This window comes from Rhododendron vialii, chromosome 3a (assembly GCF_030253575.1).
Source record: "Rhododendron vialii isolate Sample 1 chromosome 3a, ASM3025357v1".
Taxonomy (NCBI): Eukaryota; Viridiplantae; Streptophyta; class Magnoliopsida; order Ericales; family Ericaceae; genus Rhododendron; species Rhododendron vialii.
Window position 1 is genome coordinate 32,838,823 of NC_080559.1, and position 13,675 is coordinate 32,852,497.

A 13,675-nucleotide genomic window follows, 5' to 3' on the forward strand; every position below is an offset into this window, starting at 1 on the left:
TTATCACTTTTAATAAACAAAACAAAAAAAACACTGGTGGGCCTTCTCCAAAAACTTGGCTATAAAAAGTGATTCAGCAGCTCCCCTGTTTTGGCAAAAATCTCTCTCTCTCTCTCTCTCTCTCTCTCTCTCTCTCAATTCTCAAAGCATGGCGAATTCATCAATCGACCAAATGTTCGACCTCGACTTAGCTTTGACCATGGAGGACTACTCTCTCTCTCAAAGCACGGCGAATTCCTCAATCGACCAAATGTTCGACCTCGACCTAGCTTTGACCATGGAGGATTACTCAACCCACCGGATCAAAAGCCCAGACTCTTCTCTGGCATCGTCACACCAGAAACAGAGCAGCAGTAATTTTTCCAAACCGGAGGAGTTATTACTGGCTGCGGTTACCGCTCCGGCTGGTGGTAATTGTACGGTGTGCATGGAAGGCTTCCAATCGGGTACAACTGGTAAGCAAACCCCGTGTGGACACGTATACCACTCCGATTGTATCGCCACGTGGCTCTCTCTCCAAAACTCTTGCCCTCTTTGCCGGTGCAATTTTTCCGGCCGCCGGGAAAGTGCCTGAATCTTACTTAATTAGGTCGGTGTTAGTTTATTTTTGCCATGAAGAGATGAATCCTACTTTTTTACTGATCGTTTATTGGTTTGGAAGTAGAGGTTTATTCAACAGCCGCATGTAATTGTTGTGTTAAATGAATTTTAGTTTCAAGATTGAGATTGAATTTTCGGGGTTTTTTTATTTGTTCTTGATTGTTATGCAAGTTGAATTAGGTTGGGTTTCGGTTGGATTATGTTGGAAAAAGATATACGCACAAATTTTCATAAGCGGATCAAGATTAGACACATGCGATGCAAGTCTACACTTCATTATTTTGAGAGATCCATGTGTGTGGAACATTTTCAAACGCTTCAGTGTATGGATCTTTGCGGATTATCTAACCTAAGGGTTAGTAAGGTACCTGTAATGTGAATGGGGGTTTCGAAGTTTGTTTTTCAATTGACCCATTCCAATAACCGCGGTGGCATTTTTTTCTATTGTTTTCTTACCGGTCTTTGCGTTGTAGTATGATTCTATGTACGCAGCGTTATTTACCTCCGTGTACGTCACATGGTTGGTTTATCGGTCGGTTTCTGTGAAAAAGTTCATCACTAGTGGAACCACTGTTGCAATTGTTAATCTACGCTTTGCTAGCGCATCTCTGACATCGTCTCGCCTTATTAATGTTCGCTGCTGGTGTATCCTTTGTTTATCGTCGCGTTCTTTTTTATATTGTAGTGTCATCGGTGGTCCCTTCTGTGTGGAATAGGTCTTTATTATTCATGTTGTAATCATATTATTGATGTTGTAATTATTGCAAACGGTAAATTATAACTTTGTTGTTATTATGTTATATATTTCTTGTCACTTAAACCAGAAAATTTCTGGCAGAAATATAGGAAGAATTAGTCAATGATTTGCGAATTTGATGTGGTTGCATCAATATATAACATTTGTTTATTAATTTGCCAAAAAATTGCATTGGGTTTTGTTGATAACACTCTCAATCCGTCCCTTTAAGTTTATCAATTTGTGATGATTGTGTCTGTTTTCAATCGCACACATCTTAATAGGATCTCAAAAAACATGAAATATAGTCTTATTTGATAGTTTTCCATTAGTTTTATTATAAAAAAAAATTCGATATCATAAAAATTTTATTACAAAATTAAGATATAATCAATAATCAGAAAATCTAAGGGACCCACGAGTTACTTACCGAAATCGTACCGACGGTCGCTCCAGGCCGTCTCCGGCCACCGGACAGCCGATTCGAACCGTCCAAAAATTCTATAAAAAAAAAAGAGAAGCCCACGTTGGAATCAATAGCATCCGATGTGTGTAACACCCTATTTTTTTGTGTATATTCGTGCTGGTATGATTTCGGTAAGGAACCCGTTCATCCCTATAGCAAGACTTATCAATAATAGACAAACAAATTGAAACGAAAAAATATAGTAGGATTTTTCTCTTCCATGCGGTCAGCTGGCCCCACAACTCCATCCACATGTGTTGTCGCCCCTGCACCGTCTCATATATAATATGATCATCTACAGTAATTATCTTGGATTTTGCATTTGTGACTAAAACTAATCAAATTAGGTTCTGTTACATTAAGGTTTTTATTTTTTTAAATACTTATTTTTCGTTTTACAAGACGGATTATTCTCTGACAATACATCACCTTTATTAGAGTCGACTAACTTGATTATATGGTTTTTTATTTTCCCTATTCAGTCACAATTATTTGTTTATGAATATTCTCAGTTGTATTAATTACGTCCAGAACCTCCTTTTTAACAACTAGTTGTTTTTTTCGAAACACTTTCGGGATAAATTTTCTTGGTACCTAGCATTATTCTATATATGATCCTCGGCCAAAAAAATGAACAGTCGTTGACCAATTCTTTTCTCTTCCACTCAAAAATTGATTCGACACGAGTGGAGTGGTCTTCAAGAAGATTTGAATTCTATGTCTAGGGGCCATGGCTAATAAAACAGTTTACGAATTGCAAATTGATAGAGGCTATAATAAGATCAAGTTTGATTAGCATTTGACGATATGAATACGCAGAGATTTCTCCCTTCAAAGTTGAGTCATTGACCAAGATTCGTAAACTGTTTTGCTCTTGTATTTATGGATGATCAAACTAATTTTTTACGTGAATGACCTACTTGAAGAGCTCTGGGTATCGAACTAATCTCGATGGCCCACCCGCCCAAGCGCCTAAACTGGACCGGACTGGATGGAAACCCGATCCTGCGTCGTCGGCCGAAATTAGTGTTGTCCTGTCTGATCAATATCCCAGTTGATGAAACCATCTAAATCCAGCGTGACCCTTTACGCAAGCTATAGTGGACTTGGAATTAAGAAATCAAAGTCAACGTTATGCCCTTTCGGCTTAGAACTCGTTTGCCTAATGAAAATTTAGGAAATTCAGATGGGAAAACAAAACAATGGCCACTGGCATAATCGGCCGTCTGGGAGTTTAGAAAATTCTCAGTTGACAAGTAGTAGTATCTCCTATGAATTAGGATATGGGGTTAATGCGCATAGCATGGGATTCGGAGTTAAATAAATTTTCACCGTCCAATAATTTGGTACTTGCAGTTTCCGAGAATCAAAATAATAATCGTAATAACAATAATAATTTGGTACTTCGAGAAAGTTAGAATGGAACTCGACATTGACCGCGAGAAAGTGTGAGCTAGGAGTGCCAGGAGAGGGGCAAGACGGAAGGTGACGGTGACGGTGGTGGAAATGGAAGTGGATGGTGGTAGTCCGGAGAGGGGAGGGTGTATGAAGCAAACTTTTAACTTTTTCATATTTAAGGGTTCTCTTTGGTCTTTAGTTGTAATTTGGTTTGGTATTAAAATTCAAAAAAGTTTAATTCTGATGAGTTAGGGCATCCACAACAATCCTAGGCCCCAAAAAAAAATTAGTTAGAAAGGTACTTTTTCAATTTAGCTAGTTGGTTTTTATTCGAGATCTTCAATAAGTTCTTTACCTCTTTATTTGAGCCGCCTCCGAACCCCCTTGGCTCGCTTCTATGTTCCTTCCATATGAAATTTAAGATCTAAATGGGAGGACCAAGATATCACCATCACTTCACGTGGTCAATGGTGGGATTATAATCATCATAATTTTGAACCCAATTGCACCGTTTGCTGTGCTTTTTACAAGTTACAGTAACAGCAAGTTAAAAGCAACGAACAGTACTATGCATATTCTCTTGTAGGAAAATCATTTGCAGGTTGTAGCTCTGTTCTCTCGAATTGTTCTTAGATCTACGATCTTTATTTTGTTTTTGTAATTTTGTACATGTCAAACGTTCTTGTAATAAAATAGTTCATAATTCGTTGACTAAGCGATCCCTATAATAAAGACCATTCTCTTCCCGTGTTTAAAAAAAAAAATTCTCAAAACACCGCTTTAATTTAATGAAATGAGAAACATATGTGCTCATTTTTTTATTCTTGGTTTTTACCATTTACTTTACTTTACTTTCCTTTTTCTTTTCCTTTTCCTTTTTTTTAACTAATCCAACAACAAACAAACATAGCACAAAATGTCCAAGAATGTTGTTACTATAATCTTAACCGGAGGCCAAACATTCTAAATCTTAGGACCACTAGAGAGTTCGTCCGGTTGGTAATTTCAGAGCTCCGAAATTAGTCAAGGTGCGCTTAAATTGGCCTGTTCATCCAACTAAAAAAAAACCTTGACTCTTTGTCTTGTGAAACCCTTATTGGTTGTTCCGTGTTAGTCTTAGGTTGTATGAATGGCTTTTGACTTTCATCGTTCACATTGCTTTTTGGTTTTTTTGTTTTTTTCCCCCCTTTATACAAATACAATGACATGTTGCGTGGCTTGCAGTTCCATACTTCCATCGCACAGGCTATTGGGACGCTCTGACGGTAGTCAAGTCCGTCCGGACTGTCAGTCGAACACAAGAAGTTCCATCCGAACGATGGTTAAGGTGCTGCTCCACTTTCTTTTTAAACCTTTTTTTTTCAAAAATAAGATAATTTCAAGCTCAAATATAAAGAAAATAAAAAAATAATTTTTTTTTTTGCACCATTTAAAAGATCTCAATGAGATCTATCAAATAAGATACATATTGGTAGAAAAATTATTTACGTAAACACATGATTTTTGAACTTGAAATTACTTTCATTTTCTAAAAACTCCATTTTAAAGAAAGCGGAACGGGGCCTAAGTCCATCATGACGCACTGTATCTCTATAAATTAATATGTATCTTATATACGTTTTAAGGTTTCTAAACAATTTTTTTTTTTTTTTTTTGAGAGAGATGCTTTTATAAGAGAGAAGCAAAATTGTGATAAGATCGGAGAGCTTGTAATCCTTATTGATTACAGTTATCATTCCCTTCCCAAGTGGGGGAGATATAAAGCATGTGCATGTGTCAAACCACGTAATTCTTATGTAACTGTGTTCTTCTGTTTATTTCTTCGGTCAATTTTCATTTATTTTCATATTTCGGTTTAATCGTGCATCCGCATAAACATGACAAATGAGCAAAACCAAAATATGCAAAATTGTTTGGTTATTCATTTCTTATTTGTTTAGTCCTTGTTGGTTTTCCTTGATAAGCAATTCGGCAATCTAGGAGCTGCCAAACTAATTCCTAAAAGATTTGAAACTAAAAAAGCATCAGGAAAAAGAGGAAATTCGTGCTGATCTGAATTCAAACACAAACTGAATCTTGAACACAGGCTCTGTTACGTTTATAACATTATTAAAAATACATTATTCAAGTATTACAATCGAGCAGGAAAATTACGAAAGATACATCCTCAAGAGGGGAGACCTAGAGGTAGATTTCATAAGGAAAACACAAAGGACACTACTTCAGTTAAACACAATAAGTAAAAACAAGCTGTAGATTTCAATCACAATATCACCGGTAGGTTCTGTAGTTGGGAGTATACATGCAGCTTTCGGCATACTTCACCAGATTCTCGGGTCGAGGGAGTCTTGATGCCAACCCTACAAAAGGATTGTGCAATTTACCAAATAAGAAACACATTCTCTTCTTTGAGGGAACAAGAAAATTATACGAGGAAGAAATGGTTTCTCACCGAGTTCATATGCTTTAGCAGCTACATTAGCAGCAATATGGGCAGAGATCTTTCTGATATTACAGAATGGCGGATAGATCAAACCCTTTTCACAGTTCTCTTTCGTTACTTGCCCAGCCAAACCCTCCGCTGCAAAAAACAAAAGAGTAATAAAATACACGGTGAAAAAAAGTGCAAGCCAATGTACCCATTCTTTTTTCTGGGTAGTATATCAATCTACTCATTTGTCATGTCCGTTGCAAAGCTGTGATTCAACACGACCTGTTTTATGTTTTGCAATATTCTTCACACAAGTGATTGCACATCAGAAACTCCCCGTTTATGTTGTTTAGTTATCTGGTTCTACCTCTCAAACCATTTACGTACCATACATACTGAATGGAGATTTATTAGATATTCAATGTAATTCTTAAACCAATTCATAATTCAGCGAAGTAAACAAAAGAATAAAAAAACAAAAGCAAAGTAAAACGTACGTAAACAAAAAAAACATAAAGGAAAAGGAGAATAGATTCTTTGGTTCTTAATTAGCAAGTTTATCCAATTTGAAACGTATAACTCTTAATTTTGTGTACTTACAGGCTGCCAGAAGCATGTCATCGTGAACCCGAATTGCACCAGAAATGACCAAACCTAAACCCAATCCAGGAAAAATGTACGCATTGTTTGCCTGTATTGATCACAAAAAAGTCATTAATACCCCATAAGTTTATTGGAGGATAGGGCAGCACAAACGAGATATATCAAGTTATATGACCTGGCCAGGTACGTGAACTTTTCCATTGTATTCAACAGGATCAAACGGACTTCCACTGGCATAAATTGCACGGCCCTTATGTCAAAACAGGGGCAAAAAAGACAGAATTATGTTAGTTTTGCATACAAATATCAAGCATTATCATGAATAATATGAGATGAGAAACTGCATCTCTTTTTTACCTGAGTCCATTTGTATGCTTCTTCAGCAGTGCACTCAGATTGCGAGGTCGGGTTGGAGAGGGCCAAAATAAGAGGTTTCTGCATGCCATTCGTTTATAATCTTACTTCAGTTAAACACTGGACACCCATGCACATGCGCATGTGCGCGCACGCACAGAGAGAGAGAGAGAGAGAGAGACCTCATTGAATTCTGCCATGGCCTCAACCACCTCTTTTGTAAATGTGCTTCCTACTCCAGATGTTCCAATTAGAACCGTTGGCTTGATAGCCTGATGACAATGGATACCGAAACACTTTGAAAACTACTATCTTCTTATGACAATGTATAGACACAAGGGGAGTCATCCAACCTTGACAGCATCTAAAAGAGTCGTTGCGGGTGGATGTTCATGAGCCCAAGGCTTCTTGAAGTGCTGAAGGGAATCCTTACGAGAACTAACAATTAATCCCTGCAAGAGGAATGCCAACTTATTTAAACGCAGATGCAAACACCAAAATCATCAAGTATAAATCAGAGTTTAAAGATCATTATAGTTATCTAAAAGTATATAATCAACTGTTTAGCAAGAAACTTAGGCTGGACTTACTTTTGAGTCGACAAGCCATATATTCTTGCGGGTCTCTTCCACAGGAGCTTTAGTCTGAAACAGAAAAATGGAAGAAGAGAAACACCAACCACCATTTAGATGTTGCTCATTTTTGCATCCAATGATAAAAGCCACACGCAAACATACATGTGGTAGTAAATCGGTACCTGTTTTGACATCTCAAGAGCTATAAGTTCCGCTATTCCAGTTCCAGCCTGCAATTCCAGACAATAAAAAGTGAGATAGGTAAACTTCATGATGCATTCTTCTTTCGATGAGAAACAACAACAGAATCATTGCAGGGAATCACTACTGGAGAAGATGGGTGAAAAAAGCTCGAAAAATATAACTCCCAAGGAAAAAGATGAATAATGGTAAAAAAGTAAAATGAAAAGGCCAACTGAATTAACAAGCAATCATGTTCCCCTAGAATACATGTTCTTGTTTTTATGCGTTTCTTTCCCTCTCTGTTTTTGCATGTTTTTTGGGTAAAGATCGAAGGGCATTTTCTGTGAAAAAGAACAATAGGTTTAGCATTGTCATCAAACAAATATTTATTCATAATAAAACAGAAATTCGCTGCCTAGTTATCCACTTTAACTTTCCCACCTCTATTCATTTTGTTTTTTTTGTTCCACACAGGGTGCCAAAATATAGATTATATGAAGAAGGAAGAAGATTAAACTCACTTCCCCGGCACCAAGAAATAAAAATTTGTGGTCACCCAAGGTACCACCAAGTAACTTGAGTGCACCAACAAGCCCTGCAAGAACCACAGCTGCTGTCCCCTGCAAAATTGGGGAGGAAACATGAGAGAAGAACACGGGATTCCACAAGGTTCAAAAAAAGGTTCACCGTGATATTATTAATACCTGTATATCATCATTGAAGACAAGATGAGTAGTACTATATTTTGCTAGCAGATCAAAAGCATTGTGGTTTGCAAAATCTTCAAACTGTGGAGTATGGAAACAAATTAACCCATGGAACAAAATCAGGCAAGGTTAAGAAAACAATGAAGCCGACTCTACCTGAATGAGTACTTTTTCACCATAGTTCTGCTTGACAGCACTCATGAATTCCTCAAGAAGGTCTGCATATTCCTGAAACCAATTTTACAAACTGCAATTTGGTAAGAGAGTTAAATAATACATTTTCATGCCTGAAACGAAGCACAATAAAACACTGAAACCATTGGACCTTCCCAGTTGCCCTCCTTTGTTTGAGCCCGATGTAAAACTCATCGTTCAACAACTTCTCATTATTTGTCCCCACATCAATGGTTATGGGCAGACACTGCACAGGAAAGTTAAAAAAGTCATGACTGAAATGGTAAAAGAAGAAGATAGTGCAAATATCAATCAAGATTAGCAATCAAGTAAACAAGTAAACAAGGCCTCGACTTTTCTTCAAACAGTACCACATACAAGTGGACGCGACCACATACATATTATCGTTATCTCTGTGGGTAATGAAGTGAAGGTTTAAAGAATGTGACAATGTGAACATCTGCACAGAACATAGTGTATATCAAGAGCTGGTGATACTTACCGAAGAAGGTCTAACCCCTCCAAGTGCTGTGTACAGAGCCAGTTTGCCAACAGGTATTCCCATTCCCTGATAACAATCTAAGCATGTCATTGCATATAAATGCCTTTTTTGACAATCATAACCCACAAAAGAAGGGCATATGAACCAAAACGAAAAAAACGTACTAATAAACGGACACACTTTCCAACTAATAACCTAAAAAATGAGTTGTATGACAACATGGAAGCACTGAGAAAAATCCAAAGTAGATCATCCAAATTCCTGGCTCGTAACTAATCATGCAGTTAAAGAAAAGGATAATGCACATTCACCTGGCAGCCAAGATCTCCAAGTCCTAAAATTCGCTCACCATCAGTCACGACAATAACTTGAATGCTCCTCTCAGGCCAGTTTTTCAACACCTCGAGAATCTTTCCTCTGCAAAAGCAAGATGCTCTTATGATGGAGTTTAAAAGGTAAACTTATGAGCCTTGTAAATACAGCTTAACAAAGTCATACTTCTCCTTTAAGCTAATGTAGAGGCCCTGAGGGCGTTGAAAAATGCTCCCATATTTCTGGCAAGCCTCGCCAACAGTTGGTGTATAGACAACTGGAAGAAGTTCCTCGACATTGTCAATAAGAAGCTTGTAGAACAGCCTCTCGTTCCTCTCCTGTAAACAAACACAATTAGAAAGGACAAAATACTCACAAAAAGGTAGAAATCTCCATTCCCGCAGCATTTTTTAATATTTCAAAGCAACATTGAATGACATTATCTCAAGTAAAAACACACAGAGACACACAGCCAAAGGGGGAAAGGGGTGGATCACAAGAAAAACAGTAGGAAGGACGCGGGGGGGGGGGGGGGGGGGGGGGGGGGGGAGGGGGAAGTGGAATGAAAATTGAAGGGTATCTCAAACCAAAGAGTATATGATTAAAAAAAGTAATTGCTCATCCAAGATACTAACTAACAGAATAACAACTCATCAGATGCTATAGGGTTAGGTGCGTGGGATAGCAATCATAATATACTCATGCTGAGCATCTAAGCAGTATGCACCAACAGCTTCAACAACTGGGAAGCAATGTGGGGTTAAAAAATCACCGCAAGGTCCATCATGGCCGTGTACTTCTGCAGTGGGAGTTGATACTGGCGGATATTGTGCAACAGTTTCTTCTCCTGAATAAGTCAAATTGGAAAAGATCAACAGAATGATAATAACCAGTGATAGGCTAAAGCTCCAAAACACAGAGCTGATATGCCTAACCTGAAGCTCCTGACTCATAACCACTGGTGGCAGCAGACCACGTATGTAATGAGCATCCCTCTCCTTCAAAGTGAATGCTAGCCCCTTGTTATGGTGCGGGTCTCTCAACAAACTATACCCGCTGGAGCACACAATCAAGAGGAGAAATATCAGACGAATTTGCAATCGGAAGACCAATACATCAGCAATTCAAGCATGAGGCATGCCAGACACACGTACATACATACATGCAAAGAATGCTCTATTAATTCATCTGTCTAATCGGCTTTTTTAAATCATGGCCATTAAAAATCACCTATTGGAAGAAAATCAAAAGAACGAATAATAATCTGGAAGTTATAAGTACTTATCGAGTATGTTGACCAGCACTGAAGCTGTACATAATCAGTGGATGAACACAAGCTGTGGGATATTGAATGAGTAAAAAGGGGGTAGTGGATCACGCACAATCTGGTGTTCATATACCAGTAGCAAGATGCTTATGGGCATCATTGATACGGCCATGTATCTGCCAATAAGAAAAACTATCGCCCAATTTATCGAGCACTAGCAGTATGATGGTCCAAACTTCTCATTCCTGCCACTATTAAAACCCTTGGCACAAGTACAAATAAGCAGAGACAACTAGAGGTATTAGATCCTAGTTGGGCAAAAGTCAATGGGACTAACACCATAAAAAAATCATAGCAAATGAACCAAAAGATTACGTAACAAACCCAACCATTGAAACATCTGTAACACATGAACCAAAACATTCGTAACAACTACCCATAAAATTTGTACCTAACAATAAATATGCATAACTTCACTTTTCTACAGCACACACTTGTTCTTTACTGTACTACTTAAAATATGTATGTAACATTGCTATTATCCACAACATGTGTACATAACTTTCTCCCGAACCTTTTCCTTCTACTTTTATGGGGTGGTTTGGCTAAATAATCTTTCCAGAATATTTTTGTTTGTATTCAATTTTTTTTCCAACTTTTTTAGTTTTGCTTTAAATTTTTGTGGATTATTGATTCATCTCGACGAAAGAAATTTATAATTCTAGAATTATGAAAAAGAACTTTCATATCTTGAATAAAACAAAAATAATCTAAAAACATCTATCTGTTTTAGATTATTTTTGTCTTTAGCAATTTTTTTTTTAAAAATTTATCTTAAATTTTTACTTTGTAAATTTCTCTCATCGTGACAGACCAATAATTCACAAAAAAGAAAAAAACCTATACTGCAAAACTAACAAAAGCAAAAGAATTTCAAATAAAGATAATTCACAAAAATTATTAATTATTAAGCCAAAACACCCCAATACTCTCCTTGTCGGTGTGCTTAGCATTTTCGCTAATTAATAGAGCTAATGGATACTAATCGTGGTGGTGGGTCGTGGCAGCACTGATAGTAGGGATGGAGTAGTTGTGGTGGTGGGGGGTTGTGGCAGCACTGATAATTGTAGGGACGGAGTAGTAGTGGTGATGTGACAGTAGTACAGTTGATTCCGAAAAGCTTTTGTAGAAGTACTAGAAACTAGTACTACTTTTCTGTGTCAGATTTGGTTCATTTCTCCCTTGATCTTTCGTTGACTTTTATTTAATCCGGTCTTTTCGGAGAAATTTCATTTGCCCAAACAAACCAAGCGTGAGTTAGATATTTAAGTACTAGTCCATGTCGATCTAATAAGAGAAAGCCCAAATCCCAGTAAATAACATAGGTTAGTAGGATCTAAACAAGGTTTTAAAAATCTTATCGGCACATGCACGTAACGATATAACGGCATTGGAATATCGAAGGATACATATAAGAATCACGGTTGAGTATCAGCCGCAAACCAGTTCATAAATTGGAAGCAAACGATCAATTCGTAGCAGGAACCAGCCTATACACTAGCGATTTCCTATCTCCCCGGTTAATATGGGTACATAGAGATGTCTAAGGTATCAGAAAGCTAAAAAATGTCACCATGTACCAGCCAAAACGCAACAGTAAGATATTTAGGACAACATCAGATCTAAACAAGCAGCAGTGAAAAAACGATGAAGACGCGCGATCGGTCTAAGTAACAAGTAGTACTACGATGAAGCATGAATGAATTGGATAGAACCTAGCAACGGTGATAGTCCAGGGGGTGACTAGTTGATCCTCTGTGGCACGATCCTCGCCGTAAGCATCCTCAACGCCGCCCCCAACGGTGGACTTGAGGTCGAAATCGAGCACCGACGCGCCACCCGGCCTCACTTTCTTCGTAGTACTATCCATCTCAGAGTCAGATTCAAGTCTCTGTCTCTCTCTCAAGTAGTCTCTGTCTCTCTCTTAAGTATCTTTCTCTCAAGTAGTACAATTATACTGAAGGGTTCCTTGATCTTCTGCCCTGGTTCGTTGGAGTAGGTACTAAGTGAGGAGAGAATATCCAAAACAGATAAGACGTGGGAGTACAATTATTGGTTCTCTCTTTCCACCGTGTCGGAATCCAAAAAAAGACATCACAGAAGAAATAATAACGGAAAAAGGTGTCGGCCGTGGATTTGAGCAAGTGGAACTACAGAGAGAGGCGCACACGGGGAAGTTATTACTACTTGCTATTGGATTGCGGGTGGGCACGGCAACGTGGTGCCCGTGCGCGCATCTCAGCTGTCCAAACGTGTTTTAAAAGGTTCAGATTTGTTTGAATTTGAAAGGGTGTTTTAGTAATTTTGCACTAAAAAACTATCCAAAAAAATCTGGGCCGTCCAAACGTGATACGTGCACGGGCACCACGTGACCGTGTCCACCAGCCACTGAAAAGTTTCTCTACTACCACACATCCACGTGGGGCCAAGGACTAAGGGGCTTTTTTTGGGCTAAATAAGCCACTTCGTTTTGTTTTTTTTTTATTCAAATTTTTTTAGTATTCGTTATTTTTGCAACAATTTTTTTTTTTTTTAGATTATTGGTCCAAATCGACGAGAGAAATCGAAAAAATAAAAAATTATTACCCAAACCTAAATTTTTTTGAATAAAGAATAAGCCTATCGACTTATTTAGAAAAAAAACAAAAACCTAAATGTATAAATTCCACGTAAATTGCTTTTCCCACCCCCCCTGACACCACACCCCTCCCGGTCCCACATCTTTTTTCCTCTTTTACCCTTCCTCAGCCCTTTTAATTACCTCTCTCCGCCATTTTAATTGGTCTGGGCTCTGCTAGCCCCAAACGGCGACGTTTGGGTTAAAAAAAAATTCTCACCATCAATTTGCAATCCTATGGAGCAAAAACGTAATTATGAGAGCCTTAGAGACAAAATTTGATTATGTCTCTTTAGAATAATATGATCAAAATAAAAAGATCTTCACACCTATTCAAACGCATTAAAAATTGAAGTACTTAATTTTTTAATTATATTTTTTAATATATAAACGGTCTAAAAAAATTAATTGCTCAAATTTTCCATCCGTTTGAATCGGTGCAAAGATCTTGTTATTCTTATTATATTGACAAGATCTTTGCACCCTTTCAAACGGAGCGAAAATTTAAGCACTTAATTTTTTTAGACCTTTTATATATATTAAAAAATATGGTTAAAAAATTAAGTGCTTCAATTTTTAATGCGTTTGAACGGGTGTGAAGATTTTTTTATTCTGATCATATTATTTTAATTTATTTCTTTATTTAATTACTCATATCTTTTTAAGGCCTTTCAACAAAACACCCTAAGA

The 13,675-nt window shown here is 37.6% G+C and overlaps 1 protein-coding gene across 1 annotated transcript; it reads right to left on the minus strand.

Annotated features, from left to right (window-relative positions):
- Positions 1-5,270: 5,270 nt before the first annotated feature.
- Positions 5,271-12,517, minus strand: LOC131320128 (NADP-dependent malic enzyme). Its single transcript, XM_058350725.1, has 19 exons — positions 12,084-12,517; positions 9,977-10,097; positions 9,814-9,888; positions 9,228-9,379; positions 9,041-9,146; positions 8,730-8,795; positions 8,379-8,474; positions 8,210-8,281; positions 8,051-8,134; positions 7,868-7,966; positions 7,346-7,393; positions 7,179-7,232; positions 6,942-7,040; positions 6,771-6,860; positions 6,592-6,669; positions 6,410-6,484; positions 6,232-6,322; positions 5,653-5,781; positions 5,271-5,560 (listed from the first exon to the last, which is right to left on the minus strand). The coding sequence occupies exons 1-19, from the start codon at positions 12,236-12,238 to the stop codon at positions 5,472-5,474; spliced, it is 1,779 nt and encodes a 592-aa protein (XP_058206708.1). The 5' UTR covers positions 12,239-12,517; the 3' UTR covers positions 5,271-5,471.
- Between the last annotated feature and the right edge of the window lie 1,158 nt (positions 12,518-13,675).